The sequence below is a fragment of the Macrotis lagotis genome, chromosome 4, assembly GCF_037893015.1.
Source record: "Macrotis lagotis isolate mMagLag1 chromosome 4, bilby.v1.9.chrom.fasta, whole genome shotgun sequence".
NCBI lineage: Eukaryota > Metazoa > Chordata > Mammalia > Peramelemorphia > Peramelidae > Macrotis > Macrotis lagotis.
Window position 1 is genome coordinate 210,664,882 of NC_133661.1, and position 23,481 is coordinate 210,688,362.

General features: G+C 34.6%; 1 protein-coding gene across 2 annotated transcripts in view; it reads right to left on the minus strand.

Moving 5' to 3' along the window:
• The window catches only part of NUBPL (NUBP iron-sulfur cluster assembly factor, mitochondrial), a 363,985-nt gene that overhangs the window by 269,049 nt on the left and 71,455 nt on the right, over positions 1-23,481 (minus strand). For both annotated transcript variants that reach the window (XM_074235356.1, XM_074235355.1), the window contains exon 4: positions 23,040-23,130. In XM_074235356.1, coding sequence (XP_074091457.1) covers positions 23,040-23,130 — 91 coding nt within the window. The remainder of the gene's footprint in view (positions 1-23,039; positions 23,131-23,481) is intronic.

Sequence of the window (23,481 nt, forward strand, 5' to 3'; positions counted from 1 at the left end):
GAACCTATTATGGGGCAGCTAGGTGGCGCAGTGAATAGAGCAGAGGCCTTGGAGTCAGGAGTACCTGGGTTCAAATCCAACCTCAGACACTTAATAATTACCTAGCTGTGTAGCCTTGGGCAAGCCACTTAACCCCATTGCCTTGAAAAATCTTAAAAAAAAAAAAAAGAACCTATTATGTACCAAGCTAACTGTGAATCAGCAAAGGCAGAAATGAAACAATCCCTGCTCTCAAGGATCTTACATTCTTTCAGGGAAGACCATCTACACATTGTGAAACTTGGTTTAAACTGTCCTGCTCATAAGATGCACTTAGTGGTTCCCAATCCCCATCTTCTTGTTAGCTATGGCACAGATAGAGTTAAGTTTCCTGGCTCCTATATCTTCTTCCATATTTCCTTATTAGGCAATTCATAGAGTACTTCATCCAATGGTCCATTTTTTGCCTCACCCCACTGGTAATAGGGTAGTCTATTAGTTCCATATCAGCTACCCTAGGTGGGCCTTTGAAGGCAGCTGGTAACAGTGGAAAGTATGCCTGGAATCAGTTCAAATCTGATCTCAGATATTTACAAGTTATGTGAACCTAGGCATATGGCTTAATCTCTGTTTGCCTCAATTTCTTCAATATTAAAATGGGAGTAATAACCTCCTAAGGTAGTTGTGAAGATAAAATATTTGTAGAAAAAAATCTTCTTAGCATACTGCCTTAGATATAGAAGGCATTATATAAATGCTTATTCCCTTCCTCTTCCCTTCTACCACTTCAAAGTCCATCAACTATGCATTGCCTGCGAAACCATAGGTTAAAGAATGCACACATATGATCTTCCTTCAACATCTGTCCTCCTCCTACAATCTCCATCCCTCTTTGGTATTGTCACTCTTTTAAGAACAACACCTTTTGTGCTGCTAACATATATAAGTATATACAGAATAAATATTAGGGATTTAGGAAGGAGGGCACTAACAATGGAGAGAATAGCATTATCTTCTGGAAACCAACCAAAGTGTCAACATAAAACATAACTATATTTTTAAAGTGCTGCATAGTTTTCTCAAGAATTGAAGTCAAATCAGGGACAGTTTGGGAGTATCTGTGATGGAGAATACCATCTGTATCCAAAGACTATTACCTCTATATTTAAAAAAAATTATCTTCTTATGTAATTTTACTATCTCTTATACTTTATATTTTCCTTAAGAATATGATTTCTCTCTCAACACATTCAATTTGGATCAATGCATAGCATGGAAACAATGTAAAGACTATCAGACTGCCTTCTGGGGGGGGGGAGAAGCAAGATTGGGGGGGAGAATTGTAAAATTCAAAAATAAATAATTTTTTTAAAAAATTGAAGTCAAGCTCCCTGCCCTGGTTAACAAACTCTGCTCTTTTTCCCTTTTGGAAAATCACAGCAATTGCCCTTCTCCAGTCCTAGGGCACCACTCTCAATCTCTAAGATTAACAACAACAACTCAGCAATTGCATCTGATGGTTCTGTTCATTACTGGAGGACAGTTCATTCCAGCTCAGAGACCTGAAAGCAGGGAAAGCACTTAAATGCTATCTTACCACATCCTTACTTGTACCTGGTTTTCATTCTCTGTTAACTACTTTTGCTTTACCCTTTCCAATTCAGAGAATACCTAGTATTTTGCAAGCCTTTTTAACTAAAGTAAAATACTGGGCTGATGTCTCCAGGGAATAAAGATAGTCATTTCAAAATCCTTTTCCTGACTAGAAACTGATTCCCTTAAAAGCACAGTTTGGGTTATTCCCCACCCACCCACCCACCCACCCAAATGCATTACCTTACATTTTTCTGTGTTTAATCTCATCTGTCACTTTTCCATCCATTCATCCAGCTTTCAGAGATCTTCCTACTGTATTTTATCCTCATCAGCTTGTCATTTTACTATGTGAAACTGCTTAGTGTCATCTACCAACTTGAAAATTTCACTGTGAAATTCCTCTTCCAGGTTATTCCTGAAAACATTAAATAAGAACAATCCCAGAACTAATCCCTATGGTACCCTGCTATTAACAATTCACTATTCAGAGAAATGCCTACCTCTACCCTTTGTCTTGAAGTCACTAAGTCGTGGCACTGAGGTTTTTTTAAACAGACTTTAGGCTTTGAACTGGCTTTTAAACTGGTCTGCCTTTGCCACATCCTTAATAGCCACCCTAATAAACACTACCTGATTAGTCCTGTACAGTATACTATCACCTCAACTTATCTTATTATAATCTTGTTTCAGAGGTTTAAAGTAACATCCCTATCTTACTTGTTCCTTCTATCAGAAGTCTAGATCAATGCCAACTTTATCAAGAAGTTCCAAATCTATGCAACTCACATCTCAGAAAGAAATCCAAAAGAGGGCAACTATAACAAAAGTAGAGTAGGGCAGCTAGGTGGCGTAGTGGATTAAAGCACCGACCTTGAAGTCAGGAGTACCTGGGTTCAAATATGGTCTCAGACACTTAATAATTACTTAGCTGTGTGGCCTTGGGCAAGCCACTTAACCCCATTTGCCTTGCAAAAACCTAAAAATAAAAATAAATTAAAAAAAAAAGAAAAGTAGAGTAGTGGAGACAATGCTGGACTTAGAGTTGGGAAGATGTGAGCTCAAGTCTAGCCTTAGATACGCACTAGCAGTATGACCTCAAGTAAGTTATTTAACATCTCAGAATCAGATTCCTCATCCGAAAAATAAAATAGCACTATTTCAAAGGGTAGTGACAGGGAAGCAAATGAGATTTTACACACACACACACACACACACACACACACACACACACACTTCATATGCATGTGTGTGTATATATATATATATATATATATATATATATATATATATACACTTTTTAAGCCTTAAAGCTCTATGTAAATGTTAATTCTATTCTATAATTGCATGGTATATTTTAGTATGAATTCAGGGTCTCCTTTGTATAGATATATATTCTCATTATCTAAGAAGATAGCTTCCAAAAAAGTATTTAATATATATTAAATGAATTTAACTATGATATTTGAAAGATTTTTGAAAAGATTATAACAATATAGAACACTTTATTTTTGATATCACATATGGCATTTAAGAAATGTTTGTTAATTTTAATTAATTCTAACCCTTCTGAGTAGATACTGGTTTTACTAAGCCAAACTCCTAAAATGAGATTTTTTTTGAAGAACAAAAAATATATTGCAGTCACATATAATATGGCAAAATAATACCGATTATAGACTTCATTCAGATGATGACCTGGATTCAAACCAATGCAGCATATGAGTAAAACACAAAGAATCCATGAGGCTATACATATCAAATGTATTTGAGAGACAGCAATTAAATGAAATACCATTAGCTTTCACAAATAATTTTATTTATTGACATACTCTCCCTTCTATAATGAGTAAAATATTTTATAAATCTGAATTCAGAAACTAAATCCCTTTCTATCTTTAATTCATTTTCAAACTATGGGAGAACACAAATAATACAAAATAGTATATAGATAAGTAATCATCCATACAGATGGGTTCAAATCTTGTGTCTGACATTTATTAACTAATCATATCCCTAGCCTGGTCTCTTAATTCCTCTTATGATTGACATTCCACACTTGCATTTCCAATTTTGGTCCCTGTCTATATATATATATATGTATATATATATATATCAATAATGATTCAAAACACAGTTCCCTTAAACTTTCCCTTCAAAGAGATTCTCAGTTATAACAATGCTTGATCCTCAAAGTTCCTTCAATTTGATGGATACTCTGTAGTATGCCATAGATACATACCTACCTGTCCACAACACAAAAATATTTAGGGACTATTAATAAAAATTGCTGTGGATGAAGTGTTCAGGCTGTTTAACCCTTTGGGGTAGGGTTTCTTAACCTGGAATGCATGAACTTATGTTTTAATATTTTAATAACTATATTTGTTTTTTAATTTTATTTATTATTTAAGGCAATGGACTTAAGTGACTTGCCCAATATCACATAACTATGTAATTATTAAATGTCCGAGGCCAAATTTGAACTCAGGTCCTCCTGACTCCAGGGCTGGTGCTAGCTGTCCCTTAATAACTATATTTAAATGAGACAGGTTTCCTTTTAATTGTATATATATTTTATTTTATGCACTTAAAAGTATTCTTCTAAGAAGGGGTACACAGGTTTCACCAAATTGTCAAAAACATCCATAACACAAAATGGTTAAGAATGCCTATTTTAAGAAATGGCCAAATTTTTTTGAACCAGAATTTTTTAAATGTATATTTCTATAGAATATAAAAAGGGGTTGGGGAATTCCTTCTAGACACAAGGAAGCAATCCACCAATCTCCTGGCGTTTGTCTGGTCCTCAAAACATAGAGAAACAGAAAAAAATTATTTTAATTGTCCTATGTTCATGCACTAGGTTAAAGCTCAGTTCAAATATCACAGCTCCTTCTAGCTCTTAAGGCCTCCCCCAACCTCCAACCCCTGAAATTAACTCAAATTGTTCTGCAAATATTTTAAGTTTACTTATAGGTATACAAGTGATTTTTCACCAACTGAAGTTCCTTATAGACAAGAATGGTTTCTTTTTTTTCATTCTATCTCCAATGTCTGGCACATAATAGATAATTAACATTCATTGATCAGCCTTAGATTGATTTAGGGTAAACTACTTAAACTTTCTGAACTTCATATTTTTTATCTGTAAAATGGAGATGTTACTACCTGGATCTCAAAGATAATATATGAAAAGAACTTTGAAAACTTACATAAATGTCAGGTTATTATTGTAAATTCCCTGAAGACAGAGACCAAAATTTATTTATTCTGTATTTTCTCCAAGTCCTTAGCATAGTATACAGTACATAATAGATACCTAATAAATTTTCAATAAATTAATAAATGAAAGAATTAATTAATTAATTAAGATCTCTCATAACAATCTCCATACCTACATGTTCTTTCTACTTTCTTTTCTTTCCTCTTCTTTTCTCCCTAATGAGGAAAGAGAAGTTAAAAATGAACAAGGAAATTATTCAGGTCCCTCTCCTTCTCCCATCTATCATTACAAATTGTATTAAATACTCACTTCTAACACATTACAAAGAGATAACTTGTAATATTAGGGTCCCCAAATACCAGCACTCAGAAGTCTCAGGGGACCCCTCCCTGCTTACTGCTCCCCAGGTCAACTATAAGCTTAGTTTACTGCCATTACCATTCCTGGGAACAGTTAATTAAGTTATTTGTGGACAGTGGCTGGACAAATATATCCAAAAAAAGTTAAATAAGTCAAATGAAGGCTGTGGACCCCTTTAAAAGTATGAAATATAAATATATTAAGATTACAAAGGAAATCAGTTTATGGTGAAAAGGAAGCAAGATGTAGTAGATAAATAATGGTCTTGAAGTCAAAAGAATTAGATATGAATCCCAGCTCTATCATTTACTTACTCTGACCTAGTCAAATTCTTTAAACCACTCAGAATTCCAGTGTAAAATAAGGGGACTGGATTAGATAAAACTCCCAAGTGTCTTCCAGCTCTAGAGCTATGATCCTATGATCTCATTCTTCTGGAAGAGTTACAGGGGAAACTGAGACCCAGGATGTCTTCAATGTCTGAGCAAACTGGAAGCACACCTTACAGTTTGCTTCAGATGCTTTCATGGTCCTTGGAACAAACAGTAGTTATCTGCCCATTCTTATGGGAAAACGCTTTACATGCATGGGGTAGATTAACTCAACTACAGATTTGAGGACTGTCATTACTTTCAACCTAGTATGCATGTCTGTTGACATGGTTTTACCAGGTCAGAGTATAGCTGCTGTCATGCAACAACAGGGCTGTCCAACCTTAGGCTATCTTTGGGTTGCATTAAAATAAAATAATTATTCAAGAGTCACCCAGAATAAAAAATACAGTACACTAATACAATAGCTAATTTTCAGTCTTACCTTAATTAGGTTTAGCAAGTGTTACAAAAAGTCATGGTACAGGTGGCTAGGTGGCGCAGTGGACAGAGCACTGGCCCTGGAGTCTGGAGTACCTGAGTTCAAATCTGCCCTCAGACACTTAATAATTACCTAGCTGTGTGGTCTTGGGCAAGCCACTTAACCCCATTGCCTTGCAAAAGCTAAAAAAATAAAAATAAAAAAATAAATGTTTCTTTAATTTTGGGGGTGGCTAGGTGGCGTAGTGGATAAAGCACCGGCCTTGGAGTCAGGAGTACCTGGGTTCAAATCCAGTCTCAGACACTTAATAATTACCTAGCTGTGTGGCCTTGGACAAGCCACTTAACCCCATTTGCCTTGCAAAAACCTAAAAAAAAAAAGTCATGGTACTTTTAATTTCTTAGAAAGATGGGGAATGCATGTCATCAATACAACAGAAAACAGGTAAAGGAGCAAAGCACAAAAACAAACACAAAAATAACAAAGTGACAACACAATGATACAAAGGTAGGTGTACACTGACTAGTCTGCATAGTACAGATGGAATGCATCCCACAGATTGATTGAAAATTCCATGTGATATGTTCTGTCTGTAATAGTGCTTAAAAACACCAAAGAAAATTAACATCAAGGATATTATTTATAAGTGATGGAATCAAAAAATATAATATGCATTCCATGCAAATTACTATTTTTTTTTTTTGTCTCATGACAAACCCACAGGCAGGCCATATTTTGGACAGCCTTGGGCTATAGCATCTTTTTTTTTTTAAGGTTTCTGCAATGCAATGGGGTTAAGTGGCTTGTCCAAGGTCACACAGCTAGGTAATTATCAAGTGTCTGAGGCCAGATTTGAACTCAGGTACTCCTGACCCCAGAGCCTGTGCTCTATCCACTGCCACCTAGCTGCCCCGGACTATAGAATCTAGAAGTGGCAGGTGAGAGCTAGGTGACAGGTAGACAGACCCCAAAGATGAAGAAGCAGTTCTGAAAAGGTCTTGGCCCTCATACCAGAGGTACTAGTCCTTCTTGAATACCCCATATACCCCCAGCTACATCTAATATAAAAGGCATAATATATGATATCTTTCAATTCACTTATATCTAACACACATCTCTTTTCACTATCCTTAGTATCACACACAATTCTTTGGAAACAGGATCTCCAGCAAAATATAGCATTACTGGAGCAATTTTTTTTTTTGGGGGGGGGGAGGTTGGCCTTCTAAAACACATGTTCTAGGGCCGGCTAGGTGGCGTAGTGGATAAAGCACTGGCCTTGGAGTCAGGAGTACCTGGGTTCAAATCCGGTCTCAGACACTTAATAATTACCTAGCTGTGTGGCCTTGGGCAAGCCACTTAACCTCATTTGCCTTGCAAAAAAAAAAAAAAAAAAAACATGTTCTAGAAAACAATTTGAAATCATTTAAAGAGTTGTGCAACTTCATAACTCCCAAGTCACCATATTTTTCCTATTCAATTCCAGACCAAACACTGTTTTTTTCTACAGTAACTATACAAAATACAAATACACCTGGACTAACTTAGAGAATTGTTCTTCCAATTATATATCGAAATCTGGGCAAGAGCTATTCTTCATCCACTTTGTTTTTCATATATGGATTTCATGAATGGGCTGAGTGGTGTGGCTCTTATTAAAGAAGTTCTGCAACGTTGCAAGTATGAACATCCAGTCAAAACATCACAATATGGGAAGATGACTAGTGGGGGAGGGAATGAGGCAAAAAAAAAAAACAGGGAAAGGTATGCTTGCCAAAAATCTCTGCCACTGTCTCTTAAAGCATTCCAAATGGAAGAAGGACTCCCATATCCTCCAGATGTTTCTGTTTGTTGATGACATAAATTAATGTGTGAGGAGAGAAAAATATAATCAATCTGGAAAGATAGACTGGAGCCAGACTATAAAGGACTCTAAATGCTAAATGAAGGAGTTTGCATTTTATTTTCAATATGAGTAGGAGCCAAAGGAATTTTATGAGAAGGGGATGATATGGTCAATCTATACTTTAAGAATCTAATTTTGATAGGTGTGTGGAAAAGAAAAAAGGTAGATACAGAGATACTTATTTAGGAGATTGTTATAGTAGTAAAAGTGACAGATAAAGACCTCAGGGGATAATACTTTCCCTCCCACATTGTGTGATAATGACAAACTGATAATTATCAGTGCTCCTCAGACATATTTTCTCCTTTCTCCAAGCCTTTGCAATGATCAACCTTTGGGTCTGGAGTACACCCCTTCCTCATCATCTCCTACAGAGTCTTTTCTTTCAAGATGCGACTCAAGAACTACTTTGTACATGAAACCTTTTCTGATTTTCCCCCAATTTCTAATACACTCTCTCCCAAACCATTTGTATTTATCTGTGTTGTTTATTTTCTTTATTTATTCTCCATGTGTTTATTTCTGCATTTGTAAGTTCCTTTTAAGTAGGGATTGTTTCTTTGTATTTGTAGCCATAGTACAGTGCTTACATACACAATAATGCTTGCTAATTAAATGACTGGTGAATGGGGAGAAATTTTACAGATAGAATTTACCAAATCTGTCAACTGATTGAACATAAATACAGAGGGAGAAGGAAGGAAAAGAGTGAAGAGTCAAGGATGACCCCGAGTTTGTAAACTCGGGTGACTCAGAAAAATGATGGTGCCCTAATATAAACAGGAAAGTTAGGAAGAGAGGAAAGTTAAGGAGAAATGATAATGAGTTTAGTTTTAAGCATGTTCAAACTGAGAAGCCTGTGATATATCTAGATGAAGATGTCAACTAGGTCATTAGAAATGCAAAATTAGTGCTCAAAAGAGAAATAAGGGATAAATTTCTATATTGAGAGTGATCTATACAGAAATGACAACTCAAAGAAAGTTTAGAAGTGGAAGGGAACCTAAAGTCCATTAAATCCAACCTCCCTTTTTTACAGATGAGGAAATAAGTAAGCAAAAGTAAGTGTTTTGTCCAGGACAACACAGCTAAGTATCAGAGGCAAGCACTGAACCTCGTTTTTTATTTTTAACACCACATCCAGAACTCTATCCACTGCAACATGCTACCTCATGAAAATATAAAACCTGAACCCATATGAACTGATGAGATCACCAAAACAAAGTACAGAGATAGACAAGAAGGAAGTCCCTTCTTGAATTCTGTGGTATACCTATGGATAGGGAGGAAACATGATGATGGTCCTACAAAATAAACTGAAATGAATTCAGATAGAAAGGACACCACAGAACAATGTCATAACAAGGAAGGAAATATTCAAGAGAAGATAGAAAACAGTGCTAAACAATGCAAAAAGATGAAGGAGGGAACTTTTTGAAAGGCCATTGCATTTACTAATAAAAAAAAAAAATCCTTGATAATAGTAGAAAAACCTATGGATAGAAACTGAAAATTAGGGAGAAAGAGTGTAAGATCAAAAGACTATATTCCTGGGGTGGCTAGGTGGCGCAGTGGATAGAGCACTGGCCCTGGAGTCAGGAGTACCTGAGTTCAAATGTGACCTCAGACGTTTAATAAATAGCTAGCTGTATGGCCTTGGGCGAGCCACTTAACCCCATTGCCTTGCAAAAAAACAAAAACAAAAAAAACTAAAAAAAACAAAACTTATATAAAAAGTATATATTCCTGAAGAAATCAAGAGAATTAACAAGTGTCCAGGAATATATCCCAAGATGGATACATCCCCCACTAAACAAAACAACAAAGGTCTGTCCTGGGTAGATGAGGGTTATCCAGAGTAACCAGGAAAGCAGAATTAACAGAAGAAGAAATGTCTTCTCATTATAGGTTTAAAATTACAGTTTCTTTGGGCAGGAAATCCTTAATATAATTATATAAAAACTTATACATACATAAGTATTAAGACAGTTACAACAAGATGATCCATTGATTTTACTTGTAATATATTCATCTAGAAAATGTAAAACTAAAAGATACATAAGAAGCTTAATTAAAAAAATTTAAGACAGAACAACTTCTTTCCTAAAGCAAACAAAAGAACAAAACAAAACATATCTTCACTCAAAAATGTATCTCCAGTCAAGCAATTTGTAACAAAAAGTACCAGACACTCTCATAGTGACCAATACACACATAAATATAAAAAAAAAAAAAACTTAATGCAGCTGCTTGGAATACTAAAAGGCTAGTATCTGCAGTACTCAGTCATTAGTGTTGCCCAGATTTGACAAGGAGAACATTCTTATTATTTCTTAGCCTTGTTGGTCAAGTATACAATACTTGCTCTCAAACTGGATCGTTGTTTATTAGAAATTAGAAATAGACTTACTAATGGACTTGCCTTTGTCCCAAACTGACAGAGGCTTCTGAAAATCAGTCCTTGTCCTGAAGTTCTAATTTTATAATAAATGCAGTGATTAAAAACTGGCCAGTATCACTCATTTCCATCAATTTCATTCACAAGGGAGACAAATGCCTAGGAATTTTTTAGTGCTAAAGTATGAGGCTACTTTGACTCATTTGAATCTAATGATATCAAAACTACCCCTAGGAAATGGAGATGTTTAAGAGAAGAAAATTAAGAAGACATTTAAAATACCCTCATTTTATTCTTTGTTAAAAATCTGATTCAAAGCAATTTTGAAGACTGGTTTCTTAAGTAATGATTATTCATTTAACACTTAGGATATGTAACCTAATAAGAGCAATTCTGGACTTACATATTTAACATCAAAAAAAAGTCTGATATATAAGAGTGGAAGATTCTAAAATTTGATGGATATATAGCATCATGTCATAAGATCACAGATATAGACATCAAAGACAAACTCTGACAGCAGTACAGAATTGGAAAGTAGGATGGAACCTCAGTGTAATCTAGGACAGAAAGTTTATACCCTGAAAGGAATTCCCATGACAACATATCTGATAAACAAATTCCCATGATAACATATTGATAAACAATCATTTCACTTTTGGACAACTCTAATTTCCTGATATCTAGATTAAAATGATTTCTTTGCAGCTTCAACCCAATGTTCTTGGTTCTCTTGTCCTCTGATGGGTGGTTTAGTGGGCAAAGCACCAGACTAGAAGTCAGCAAAACCTGTCAAATACAGTCTCAGAAACTTATTAGCCATGTGATCAGCTGTTTGCCTCAGTTTTCCTCAACTATAAAATGTGGATGACAAAACCATCTGCTTCTCCCAGGTGTTATGAGGATAGAATGAAATGATATTTATAAATTTCTTATAAAAATAATTTATGTTATATTCATAAATTTCTGTACTATAGAAATGCAAACTATTCATTATTTTTATTATTATAAAATAAAACATGTATAATTCCTCTTCCATATGACCATCCTTCATATACTTAAATACAGATATAAGGATCCATTTGAATCTTTTCTTCTCTAGGTAAAATATGACTTAATTCCTTCATCAAGTTCTCTTATGACATGGCCTCAGGGATCTTTATCACCCTGGATCTCCTCTGGATGTTCCCCAACTTATCAATACCAGTCCAAATGTTTCATTTTACAGGCAAAATAACTGAGGTCCAAAGAAATGAAATGATTTCCCTAAGGTTAAAGAATAGTAAGTACTTTATCACTTTTTCATTGTGTCATCCTGCCTTCACCATCCCTTTTTCATTTGATACAGAGGACTAGGTTCAAAGTAATTCACATAGAATTCATGAAAATGCTCCAATTTAACTATTTTAATTGGAGTACTCCAAATGAATTACTTCAATTAAAATCATGGAACATAAAACTCAATTCAGCAAATATTTATTAAGTGTCTAATAAATAGACAGTATTGTGTTAGAATAAGCACAATGGATAGAGTACTGGCCTGAGCAAATCACTTAACCTCAACTGTCTCTTCAACAACAAAAACACATTCTTCCTTCTTTCATTGAGTTTCCTGTCTCACCTTCTCTCTAAACCACTAATACAGCAGGAAGAAAGCAAGTCTAAGAATCATTTAAGAGAACAACTTTGAAAGTTAAAGATTAAGGGCAGCTAAGTGGTTCCACTAGTGGATAGAGCCAGGCTCTGGGGTGAGGAGGACCTGAGTTCCAATCTGGTCTCAGACACTTAATTACCTAGGTGTGTGAACTTGGACAAGTCAATTAACCCTTTTACCTTGCAAAAAACAAACAAAAAAAAAAGTTAAAGGTTAAATTTAGGTATTTTAAAAGAAAAGCAAATACATAATAAAGATTTCAGTTAAATGTAATCTTTTTTTGGTTCTACCATATAAATGAAAATTCTTTTATTTCATGTCTGTTGAGTTCAGAATAAAAAACTTTTAAGCTCTTTAGACAATATCAGGGTAGGTAAATCCTACTCTTTAATGATATAATTTTTGCCTTGGGAGATTATATGCATCATTCCATCCTATCATTTGCCAGACACAATCCCTGGGTGACTGTGGCTTCATCAAAGCACACTTTGCTTCATTATTCATATACAAATAATCTGTCAAATTATTTCATTCTACAGATAACACTCTAAAAAGTGAAAGTCACTGTTTATATAGGAACAGAGATGATTTAAAAAAAAAGAACCCTGAAAAGCCATGCATGCAAAATTGAAAATACTCATATGTTCAAGGTAGAAAATAAATCCTACAAATAAAGCTAAAAGAAATCTAAAAAGTTTAACTCCTGTTATTATTCTTTAACAGAAGTGCACACTTAGAGTGAATTTAGAATATACTTGTTAGCACACACCTACTTATACTGAATCTTCTTGGAATGTGTCTTGGAATGCTCGCCTCACTTTTCTGCTTCTTAGAGGAAGTAGGGAACCCTAAAAGAGAACCCTAGTTCTCTTCAAGATTCAGCTAAAGTGCTAGCAACTTCTTAAAGGGGCATACATGGCCCAATCCCAACAATGATCAGCATGGAAACTTTAATCTGTTCAACATTTTCAATGTAAGTCAACTCATTGTCTTTTGAGCGCTATCATCTTCAAGATCACTTTCCTAATTCCATGAGTTTTGAGCCCTTCTCCCCACCCCCCAATTAAGCACTTTGTATTTATTTGTATTCACCCTACATTTAAGTAGCTGTGAATGTTATATTCAAACCTTCCTATAATGTAAGGTCTTTAAGGACAAGAAGGTTTTATATTTGTTTCCTCCATGACTTGTACATGAGGGAATTTTTAACAAGGTTAAGGAAAATCTATCTGATATTAAGGAAAGAAAGGTAATGGGATGTACTGGAAATTTGAAATCAGATGACTTCCATTTAAATTCTAGGCAAAGAGGGGCAAATTTATGAGGGTATAGTGTGAATCAGGAGCTTTGACTTCACCTTTGATTGTATGGTACAATCTAGAAAACAAATCACATCATATTCTGATCAGAAAAACCAAGAAAAAACTCACAGTAAGCCATTTCCAGACCAGGAAAGCTTAGGAAAATGTAAACACTAGTATTAGACTGGTCAGTTCAGCGCATGGTAGTGGTGGCAGCAATCACAGGACAAGGAATATTACAAAATCCAGGGAATGGAAAGGGAACCAAGGAGCAGCTAGGTGGTGCAGAGGATAGAGCATTGGTCCTGGAGTCAGGAGGACCTGAATTCAAATCCAGCCTCAGACACTTAATATTGCCTAGCTGTATGACCTTGGACAAATCACTTAACCCCATTGCCTTAAATAAATAAATTTAATTTTTTTAAAAGGGGGGGGGACCAAGACAGAGCACCAGGGCAGGAAGTGTATAACAGGGAATGATTCCAGCCAGGTCAAAAATTCAGGGCAGAGAGGAACAGCTGCAACTGAGTTCAGACAGCAGCTGAATAGTGAACAAAAAACAGATTCCAGAAACTTAGCTGTGTGGCTCTGAGTTCAGGATCAGAGCACTGATTCAAATCTAACCTTTAGTCTAATACAAAAGCCTTCAGTGGAAAAACAAGGGTAAAAAAACAATGAAAAAAGGAAAGCCAATGGACCTGCAGAAAGAGTGACTGAGTCCAGCTACACCCAAGGCAAGAGATCCAAAACTGGATCAAACTTACAGAGCTCATACAAGAAAAGTAGCAAACAGTTCTCTGGATCATACCACTTAGGTAAACATGTAAGTCTACAGGGTTTGCTGTGAAGATGTAAAAACGCAAGCTAAACATTATCAGAAGTGAAGAGAGCCCAAGACTATCATTAAGTCCAAAGTCAAGAAGTAGGAATGAATGAGCAAACAAAAAAAGAATTAATTATAAAGAACTACCATGGTGATAAGGCAACTCAAGATACAGAGAAGACATTGACTTGAAAACATCTATAAAGAAACACTCCAAAAAACAAATACAGGATGTACACAGGTCCAAAAGAATTACCAGAAGAGGAAAGGAAAGTGCTAAAGAAATATAAAAAAAGAGCAAAACAATTATTTTTAAAACTAAATTAGAGAATTAGAGGAAAAAATGAGAGTGGAAATGGGAAAAAGAAATGAGAGCTAACCAACTAAGCTATGAAAAGATAATTAATAGCTTGGTAAGAGATAAAAAAAATCTTAATGGAAAAAAAACTCCCTAAAAATTAACATTAGAAGTTAATGGGAGCATCTATTAAACTGTATATACCTTTTAACCCAGTGCTATCACTGTAGTTGGCCTTATCCCTCAAAAAGATTCAAGAAAGAGGAAAAGGATCCAAATGAACAAAAATATCTATAGCATTTCTTTTTATGATAGCAAAGAACTTGAAACTGAAGGGAATTGGGGGATGGCTGACCAAATTATGATAATGTAATGGAATAATGTAATGGAATACTATAATGCTGTGAGAAATCTTAGAGAATGGTTTCAAAAAAACCTAGGAAGACACATGAACAGATGCAAAGTAAAGTAAACAATTGAAAGAATAATTTATACAGTAATAATATTATAAAGATAACCAACTGTGAATGACATAGTAAGTCTTATCTGTACAAGGATCAACCACAATTCCAAAGAATACATGATGAAATATATTATCTCCAGAAAGAGACTGGTGGACTCTGATTGCAGACTGAAGCATATTTTCTTCTATTTCTGTTTCTTGCTTTTTTCCCCTTGGAACTTGGTTAATGTGAAAATGTATTTTGTAAATTGTAAAGGCATTTATTTTTCTTTCTTTTGCAATGGTTCAGGAAGAGAAAGGGAGAGAATTTGGAACTGAAAATTAAACTGAATACAAATGAATAAATAAATAAATTCTATCCCTACTACTTATTAGATAACTATGGAGAAGTCATTTAACCTACACATCTATAAATGAAGGATTTAAATCATATGATCTCTAATGTCCCTTTAAGTTCTAGATTCTATGTTCCTGAAAATGGACATATTCAAATCTAGATATACATAACAAAGAAACAACATTAATTATTAGAATTTAAGTACCTAGTACAAAGACAGAAATGGAAGATGGAGCACTGTGTACAAGGAACAATAAGAAAGAGTTTACCTAAGTTGAAGTGTGCATGGAGGGAAGTAATGTATAACAAAATAGAAAATTATGAGGACAGTTTGTGAAATGATTCAAGTGTCAAACAATTTATATATTATCTCTATGTAACAGAAAGTCTTTCTACTGTTTATTGGGTAGAAGAATAGCAAGGTCAGAACTGAGTATTATGAAAATTACTCTGGCAAGTTAAGTGAAGGATGGATTGAAGAGAGAAAACACTTAAAGAGATCAATTAGGAGGATATTGCATTAGTCCAAGCAAGAGTTGATAAGGGTGATGGCTATATGAAAGAGAAGGGAGGAAAAAGGTAGAAACAAAATTTAACAGAGTAATAAATATGTGGGCTGAATGAATGTGAGGAGTGAAGACTGACACCAAGGTTGCAAACTGGGGTGACCAGAAGAACAGTAGCATTCTCAAAAGACCTAAGGAAGTTCAAAGGAGAATTGGGTTTAGAGGAAAAGGTAATGAATCAGTTTTGGACACACATTGAGTTTAAGATGTCTGCAAGTTATCTAACGGGAAGCATCCAAAATAAGAGATTGTGATGAAGGTTTGGGGCTTGGGAGAGAAAATAGGGCTAAATATAGATCTAAGAAATAATAATAAAGTCAAGGCTTCACTCTCAAAGAGCTAGATGGAGCTTATTGAAGGGCTCAGAGTACTAATCCGGCTATGCCAGAAACCTGAACCACTATTACTTGAACTGTCTGCAGTCTGCAGATTACCTGGCAAGATAAGGTACCAGACACTGAGGTTCTCTTCAAATTGAAACTCAAACTGCCAAGCATTCAAATTCTACTAAGGAGAGCACACCTCCAAGAAGCTGGCCTCAGAGCCCAAATGCCTACATCTAGTTACCTAAAAGCCAATCTAGCTATCAACTGGGGCTTAAAAGAAGCAGTACAGGATACTGAAGAACTTTAGTATCAATTGTGGCACATGGGAGAGGATGGCACAGGACTACCCAGCTGAAGGATGCCTCTGTACTGCATGAGCAAAGCAGAATCTCAATAGCACAAAGGCAATGTGACATGTGCAGATCCAAAAACAGCTCCACCCCAAATATCCAAATGGATTACATGTGTTTGACCTTTGGTACTGAAATCATAATGGATTCACTGGCCACAGCCAAACAAACCATACCCTGATGTCATAGGTCTTCTGTGAAAACAGAAGGCAGTCAGTCACAAATAATGTTAAAATGGGCTTGAAGGTTTGTAGTAAAATTTGTTTAAACTGTCTTAGGAATATTATGGAAAATTTGTGCTAGGTAGGGCAAAAGAATGAAACAAGAAGAGTTTGAAAACTATCAGAGATCTTTCCTGACAAGGTTGGTTGAAAGGAAGAAGAATTAAAAATTAAAACAAGATCTTATCTATATGAGATGCTTTAGTAGCGATGTTGCCTCATGACATATCATGTATAGAACTTAGAGCCAGGAAAACCTGAATTCCAAGTCTGCCTTTGATCCATGTAAGCCATGTGATGCTGGGAAATTAAACTTTTCAAGCCTGTCTCTGTTTCCTCATCTATAAATTGGAAAAAAATACAGGGATACCACCTTCTCTAATCTTGCCCCAAATCCAATTTGTTGCCAAAGCCTGTCAATTTTATCATCTCTTGAATATGCCTATTTTTCTCCTCTGACACTAACACCACTGTAGTGAAGATCCTTTTCACCTTATACATGGGCTACTGCAATAGCCTGAAAGTGGGTTGGACAGCTTCAAGTGTCTCCTCACACTAGCCCATCTTCGACTCAGCTGCCAAAGTGATCATGTCACTCTTCTGCTCAGTACTCTCCAGTGGTTCCCTTGACTTCCAGGATCAAATATAAAACCCTCTGGCCTCCTTAATGACCTGACATCTCCATACCCTTCCAGCCTTCTTATACTCTATACTCCCATTTACAATCTGATCTAGTTGCAGGGACCTTCTTCTATTCCTCAAACAAGACATACTCTCAACTTCGGGCATTGTTCTCTGGCATGGAAAATTCTCCCTGACTTCCAGCTAAAAACCTCACTTTTATTGCTTTCTCAATCCCTCTTAATTCTACCACCTTCCTTGTTTGATTATTTCCAATTTATCCTAAACACAGCTTCTTTGTATTCCAGGGTCCCATGCTAGTCTATGACAACAGGGAGAGAAAGCAATTTCATCTCCAAGGACAAGACCAGTCACTATAAAATCCACTTCAAGGAACTTTGAGTTCAATCAACCAGGAAGAGAATTTTCATAATGAAAGCATCAAGACCACCAGAATGAGAATGGTGTAAACAGAAACCTTAGACTCAAAAGGAAATTACTTGAAAGGGCAAAGGGGCATTTTTTCCTTCGGAGAGACAGGAAAATAAGTGTGGGGGGGTGGTAAATGAAGCACAAAGTCTGAAGCCTTTAAGGATTAGCTTTAAGAAAGGTAACTACCTAAGGATCTAGGTTCCTGCATCTGTTCTTGTGGGATGGGAGCAGATTCCAGTAAAAGTGACTAGAGTAAAAAAGTGGCCAGCGTAATCTATCATCAATGACAAGACCTAGCAAAAGGGGTTGAATAGGAAGGAAGAAGAAACAGAAAAGAGAAAGTTGGGTGCTTATAATTATAAGGATTCATTCTTAAAGTCACTGCATGCTTCTGAACTTCCCTTTTAGTCTAGCATCATATCCCTCTATATGTTATATTATGCAGAAGAAAAAGGATCATTTTAAGGGATCTGAGCAAAGAATCAACAAATTTTTAGTTTAGAAAAAAAAATGGTTGTCTCCTCTCTGATAGCCTAAGTTAAAATGGTGGTGAACTTAGAAAACAGAGAAGTGACAGAATTGAGAAAAAAACAATAAAAGAGAAAATCAATTTGGGGGCTCATTATTAGTAGATAAAATTGAAACTGTGTTACAGCCCAAGAGGCTAGTCAGTATCAAAGACACACATAATGTCATATATTGCTTCTCTTAAGAGTATATAGTTTCAGACAGCTAGGTGGCACAGTGGATATAGAGCACTGGCCCTGGAGCCATGAGTACCTGAGTTCAAATCCAGTCTCAGACACTTAAAAATTACCTAGCTGTATGGCCTTGGGCAAGCCACTTAACCTTGCAAAAAAACCTAAAAAAAGAAAAAAAAAGTATATAGTTTCCTATATTTATTACATCTTGTTTCTGACTCAGTAAATTGTTCCAAGGCAGAAAACGAATGATGAGAAAAATAGAGCTTGATAGACAGGGAAGAATGACAAAATTATGAATAACTGAAGCTTGACTACATCACTTCCATAAAAGCCATACTGATAATTAGAAGCATTCAGTGATCCATCTACTGCACAAGGAATTAATCCTTCAGGGCATCAACACTGGGTAAGAGTCACAAACTTCTTCACTAGGAAAAGAGATGAAGTAATGCCAGCAGAGCAGAGTTGCAAGACCAGATGGAAATCACTGCCATCTTAATGAATTAAAGTCAGTTTCAGGAGATACCAACCCTCAGAAGTTGTAAAAGGTAATCCCTCTAAAAGTACATCTACCTTCTGAGTCAACCTGAGGAATTTTTCCACTTGGAGGAAAATAAGTTCAGAAAAGAAGAGAAGCATAAAAAATAATCACCACTTAACACCATTATTGCATTATTATAATCTTACTTTTAAATAAAAATGCTTATCCTACATGTAAATGCATTATAGTGTTAGTTAACAAGTCAAACAATCAATAAACATTTATCAAGCACGTACCAGGCACTGTGCTAAGTACTGGGGATACAAAAAGAGGCTCTTAAGGAGCTTAAGATCTAATGGTGAAGACAACATGCAAATAAATACAAAGTAACCTATATACACAGTCTGGTTCTTAGAGGTATTCTTAAATTTCATTCCTCCTAGCATTCTAGTCCAGTCCTAGTTCTTCAAAAATAAGACATTAGAATAAGAGTTCCTAACCAGGTGTCAGTGTGGGTTTTTTATATTTTATATTAATATTTAATATTTTAATATAATTCATTTTCCGTGTCATTCTATGTTTTATTTTATGAATTTAAAAGCATTATTCTGAGAACTGGTTCATGGGTTTCACCAGGTTGCCAAGGGGTCCATGACACAAAAAAGAGACTGACCGTTTTAGAGGATGCAGTATGGGGATGGTTCCAAAAAAATGTTTCTAAATTGATTTTTTATATGCATTTATATTCTGTCCTTCTTACTGAAGCAAAACACCAAAATAATTCCTTATAAGTATGCCTAGTCTAACAAAATAAAATTCCCCACTGAGCATACTTGAAAATATATATATATATCTTTTTCTGTACTTCGAGTTCATCATTTCTATAGCAAGAGGTAAGTGATATACATAAATAAACACATTCACACACACACATATACACATACATATGCATACTTAAACACATATATTTCCTTTTTATTCTTCCAGAGTTGTGATTTATTGTTGCACTAACCAGAGTTCTAGTCTTTAAGAGTTATTTTCCAAGAAATAATGTTAAAAGTGGGTTTTGGGATAGCTAGGTGGTGTAGTGGATAGCGCACCAGCCCTAGAGTCAGGAGGGCCTGTGTTCAAATCTAGAATCAGACACCTAATAATTACCAAGCTGTATGACCTTGGACTTAACATAACATGCCTTGCTAAAAAAAAAAAAAAAAGACAAAAAAGTAGGTTTCAGAGTTTTAGGGTTTTAGAGTAGGTATGAATAGTAAGGCATTATCATACTGTAATTGATGTTGGCCAAAATTTGGCTACAAAGAAGAGATATAAGAAGATACTTTCTCTCACTTCTTTCAAGAGAGACTATGAGGGAATATGAGTGTAAAATACTGAATACAATGTCATATTCTATTTTCCATATTCTGAGTAGTGTTTATTCTTTTTTATTCTTTATTATAAGAGCTGACTCTCTTGGACCAGTGGAGAAATTTTGAGGGCTATGTTAGGAAATGTGGATGACACAGAGTAGGAAATTTAAATGATATGAAAACAAAAGGCAATAATAAAAATTTATTTTTAAAAAATAGTTGATTAGAAAAACCATGGAAACTATGATTTTATGTTGTACCTAAATTTTTAAATTTTTAGTAGCCTCTAATCTTTTGAAATTTTCTATTTTATTAACTAAGTCCATCAAGACTAAGTACATCAGTACTAAGTAGTAATAAAATTTGCAAATACTATAAAGGTGTCCAATCACTGCAGTGCTTTGAAAGATAACATATTTCAACAAATAAACACTTTTAGAAGCCTAATAAAATCTACATGACATAGCATTCCACTCCCCTCAAAAAATACACACATTAGATTACCTAAATATAATGATTTTATGTCCATGGTCAAGACAATCCTATGTGCTATTTCACGAGAATCTAGTCTCTATTTCAGTTTCAGGCCCTTTTTCACTTTAGTTATTAAAATAATTTGAATATACAATATTTGCTACCTGAAGAAAAAAATTTAACCAATATCATTTGCACTAAAAAGGGATGAATTTTACCATTATGCAAGTTAAACAGATCTATTCTAAATTCTATTAGGTTCAAAAGGGTTCTTTACAATATACCATAACTGGTCATTTGTAATCATTAAAATGTCAACCTGCTGATGGAATTTTGCAAAATAAAATTCCTACATACTGGCTTGTTCCCTCATTTTCTAACCTTCTACATAAGGTGAACAAGTGAACAATGTCACCAAACATGAACAGAACTCCTCAGAACTGAGGCAGTCAAGAGTCTTTAGAACTTAAAATATTCCACCATCACAGAAATATTCACTTTCTGAAAATCAAATCCAACAATTAATCTATAAGTGAGCAAAGTTAATATGCCATTTAAATAAGAAAGATGTGGTATTTCAAAGACAGACAAAGTTAACATGAAAAGAAGAAAGAAAAAGGATACTGAAGGGAAAATCTGAATCCACCAAAACTGAAGAGCTTAATAAATAATAAATCAAAATGAATCAGAAGTAAATGTCAGCATATTGACATTAGCATAATATTCAGAATCAGAATTACTTGTGTGAAGAAAAGATAAATTGTGAAGTTTACTGTTCTACTTTTTATGGTATCCAGTTTAGCTAAAGGAGGGAATAAAATGTAGAACTGGTACTCAGTTCGTTGTCTCCAACTCCCCAAAACCATCCATTGAAACTTACAGTTCATCATTCCTTTAATATTTTCTGACTTTTTTTTTGCACTATGAAAACATAATTTACTGTCTCTAAGTATATTTTGGTAATACAAAGAGGTTGCCTGAGTCAGTCAGAAAAAACAAAAATAGTGTGATGTTAGCAATGGCAATAAGTGAATATTTTCCAGGTTTCCAATTTTTAGGGATAAATGTGTTTTTTTAATTATGCATCTTCATTCAACAGACATTAATCCTTAGTGAGTCCAGGCAAAATCATTTTTTTCATGCTTTAACACTAATATTTTATTCGGACTATGATTTCCAAGACCTTATCCTTTTCCTTCACAAGAAAGTCTCTTTAATGGCAGCCAATTTGCAAACATCAGATGTAAGATTACAGCTTCAGTAAAACAAGGAGAAAGAAATTAAAGTTCACTTCAAGTATTTATGTTGGCATAGACTGAACAGAACGATTTATGAAGAAACTGACACCAAGGGTTCCATTCTGCCATCATTCATGTGCTGTGTGCACCAGATTTTCACATTACTTTAATCAAGAAGCAGACATAATGAGACTATCATTTAAAGTATGCAAATTCATTACTCCTCCTTTGTGGAAGTTTGACATCTTGGATCATGCCACACATTCACAAACCAAGTATGCATTCTACTATGAGGACAAAGAACAAAGTAACTGGGATAAGTTAACTGTTTAAGTTATTGCATTTTTCCCTTCCTGAAATAAGCAAACAGAAGAAAAAAAATGCTTGCTTACATTATAAGGTCACTAAGGTCAGTTTTAATAACACAAAATCTTCAATTTCCATTCATGAAGCTAAATTAAATCCTTAAAGATTTATAAACAATTCTTTCAGACTAAATATTAATTAATAATCATTCTAAGAACTAAGCTCACAACACATTTTTCTTAAATATGTTTTTAAAACAGATATTAAAATACATCATTGATAAACAATGTTCAACTCATTCTCTTTTTGGTATAACAGTAATGATACTACTGCCTAAATAGATAGTGAAAATTGCAAAGTTGTCTCTTATAATAAATTAACTCCCTAGCCCCATAAAATAAAAAAACTCCATTCAAAGCAAATATACACACAAATATATGACCCATATATTTCTTTATATATTTAACTTTCAGTTTTTATGTTTAAAGAATTCTATTTGTTTTAAAATTTTCCATGTTTATATTTAATTCATTTTTCAAATTTCTTGTTTCTAAATCACAATTTTTTTCTTCATTATTCTTTACATTTGGGAGCTTTACAGGAAGATACAATGATTAAAGCATTAAAAGTACAATATGAACACAAATAAATCCTATTTTTACCCCCAAAAAAACACTCTTGGGAATACCTTAAAATATAAAGGACAAAACAATCATATAAAAAATGAGTTCCCTTTCTCCTTCAAAGAGCACATTAAGTTCTTGTCATTTGAATATTCCTCTAGCTCTGCCCTATCTTTACTTACTCTCTGATAATTCTGGATTCCCTCGAAGATTCATCATCTTTGGAACTGAAGGGCCATATACATCTACATCCAGCAAGCCAATGGCCTTTGACTGAAAAAAAAAAATAACTATTAAAAAAATTCTTAATGTAAATCAAAAATAAGATGAGTATATTTTAACTCTGACAATACAAAGGGAAAGATATAAAATTTAAATGAATGCTCATATATCATCCTTTCAAAAACAGAGTATTGTAGAAGAACTAATATAAATACTTTTACAAAGAATTTTGCTGTTATTCCTTCTAGAGAACTGCCAATTTATATTACTCACTGTTTTCCTATTATAGTTTATCTTTTATATATACACACACACACACACACACACACACATACACACACAATGTGGAAGATGGTCTATTCCTTATGAACCTTATTTTTTGAGGACAAAACTATACATACA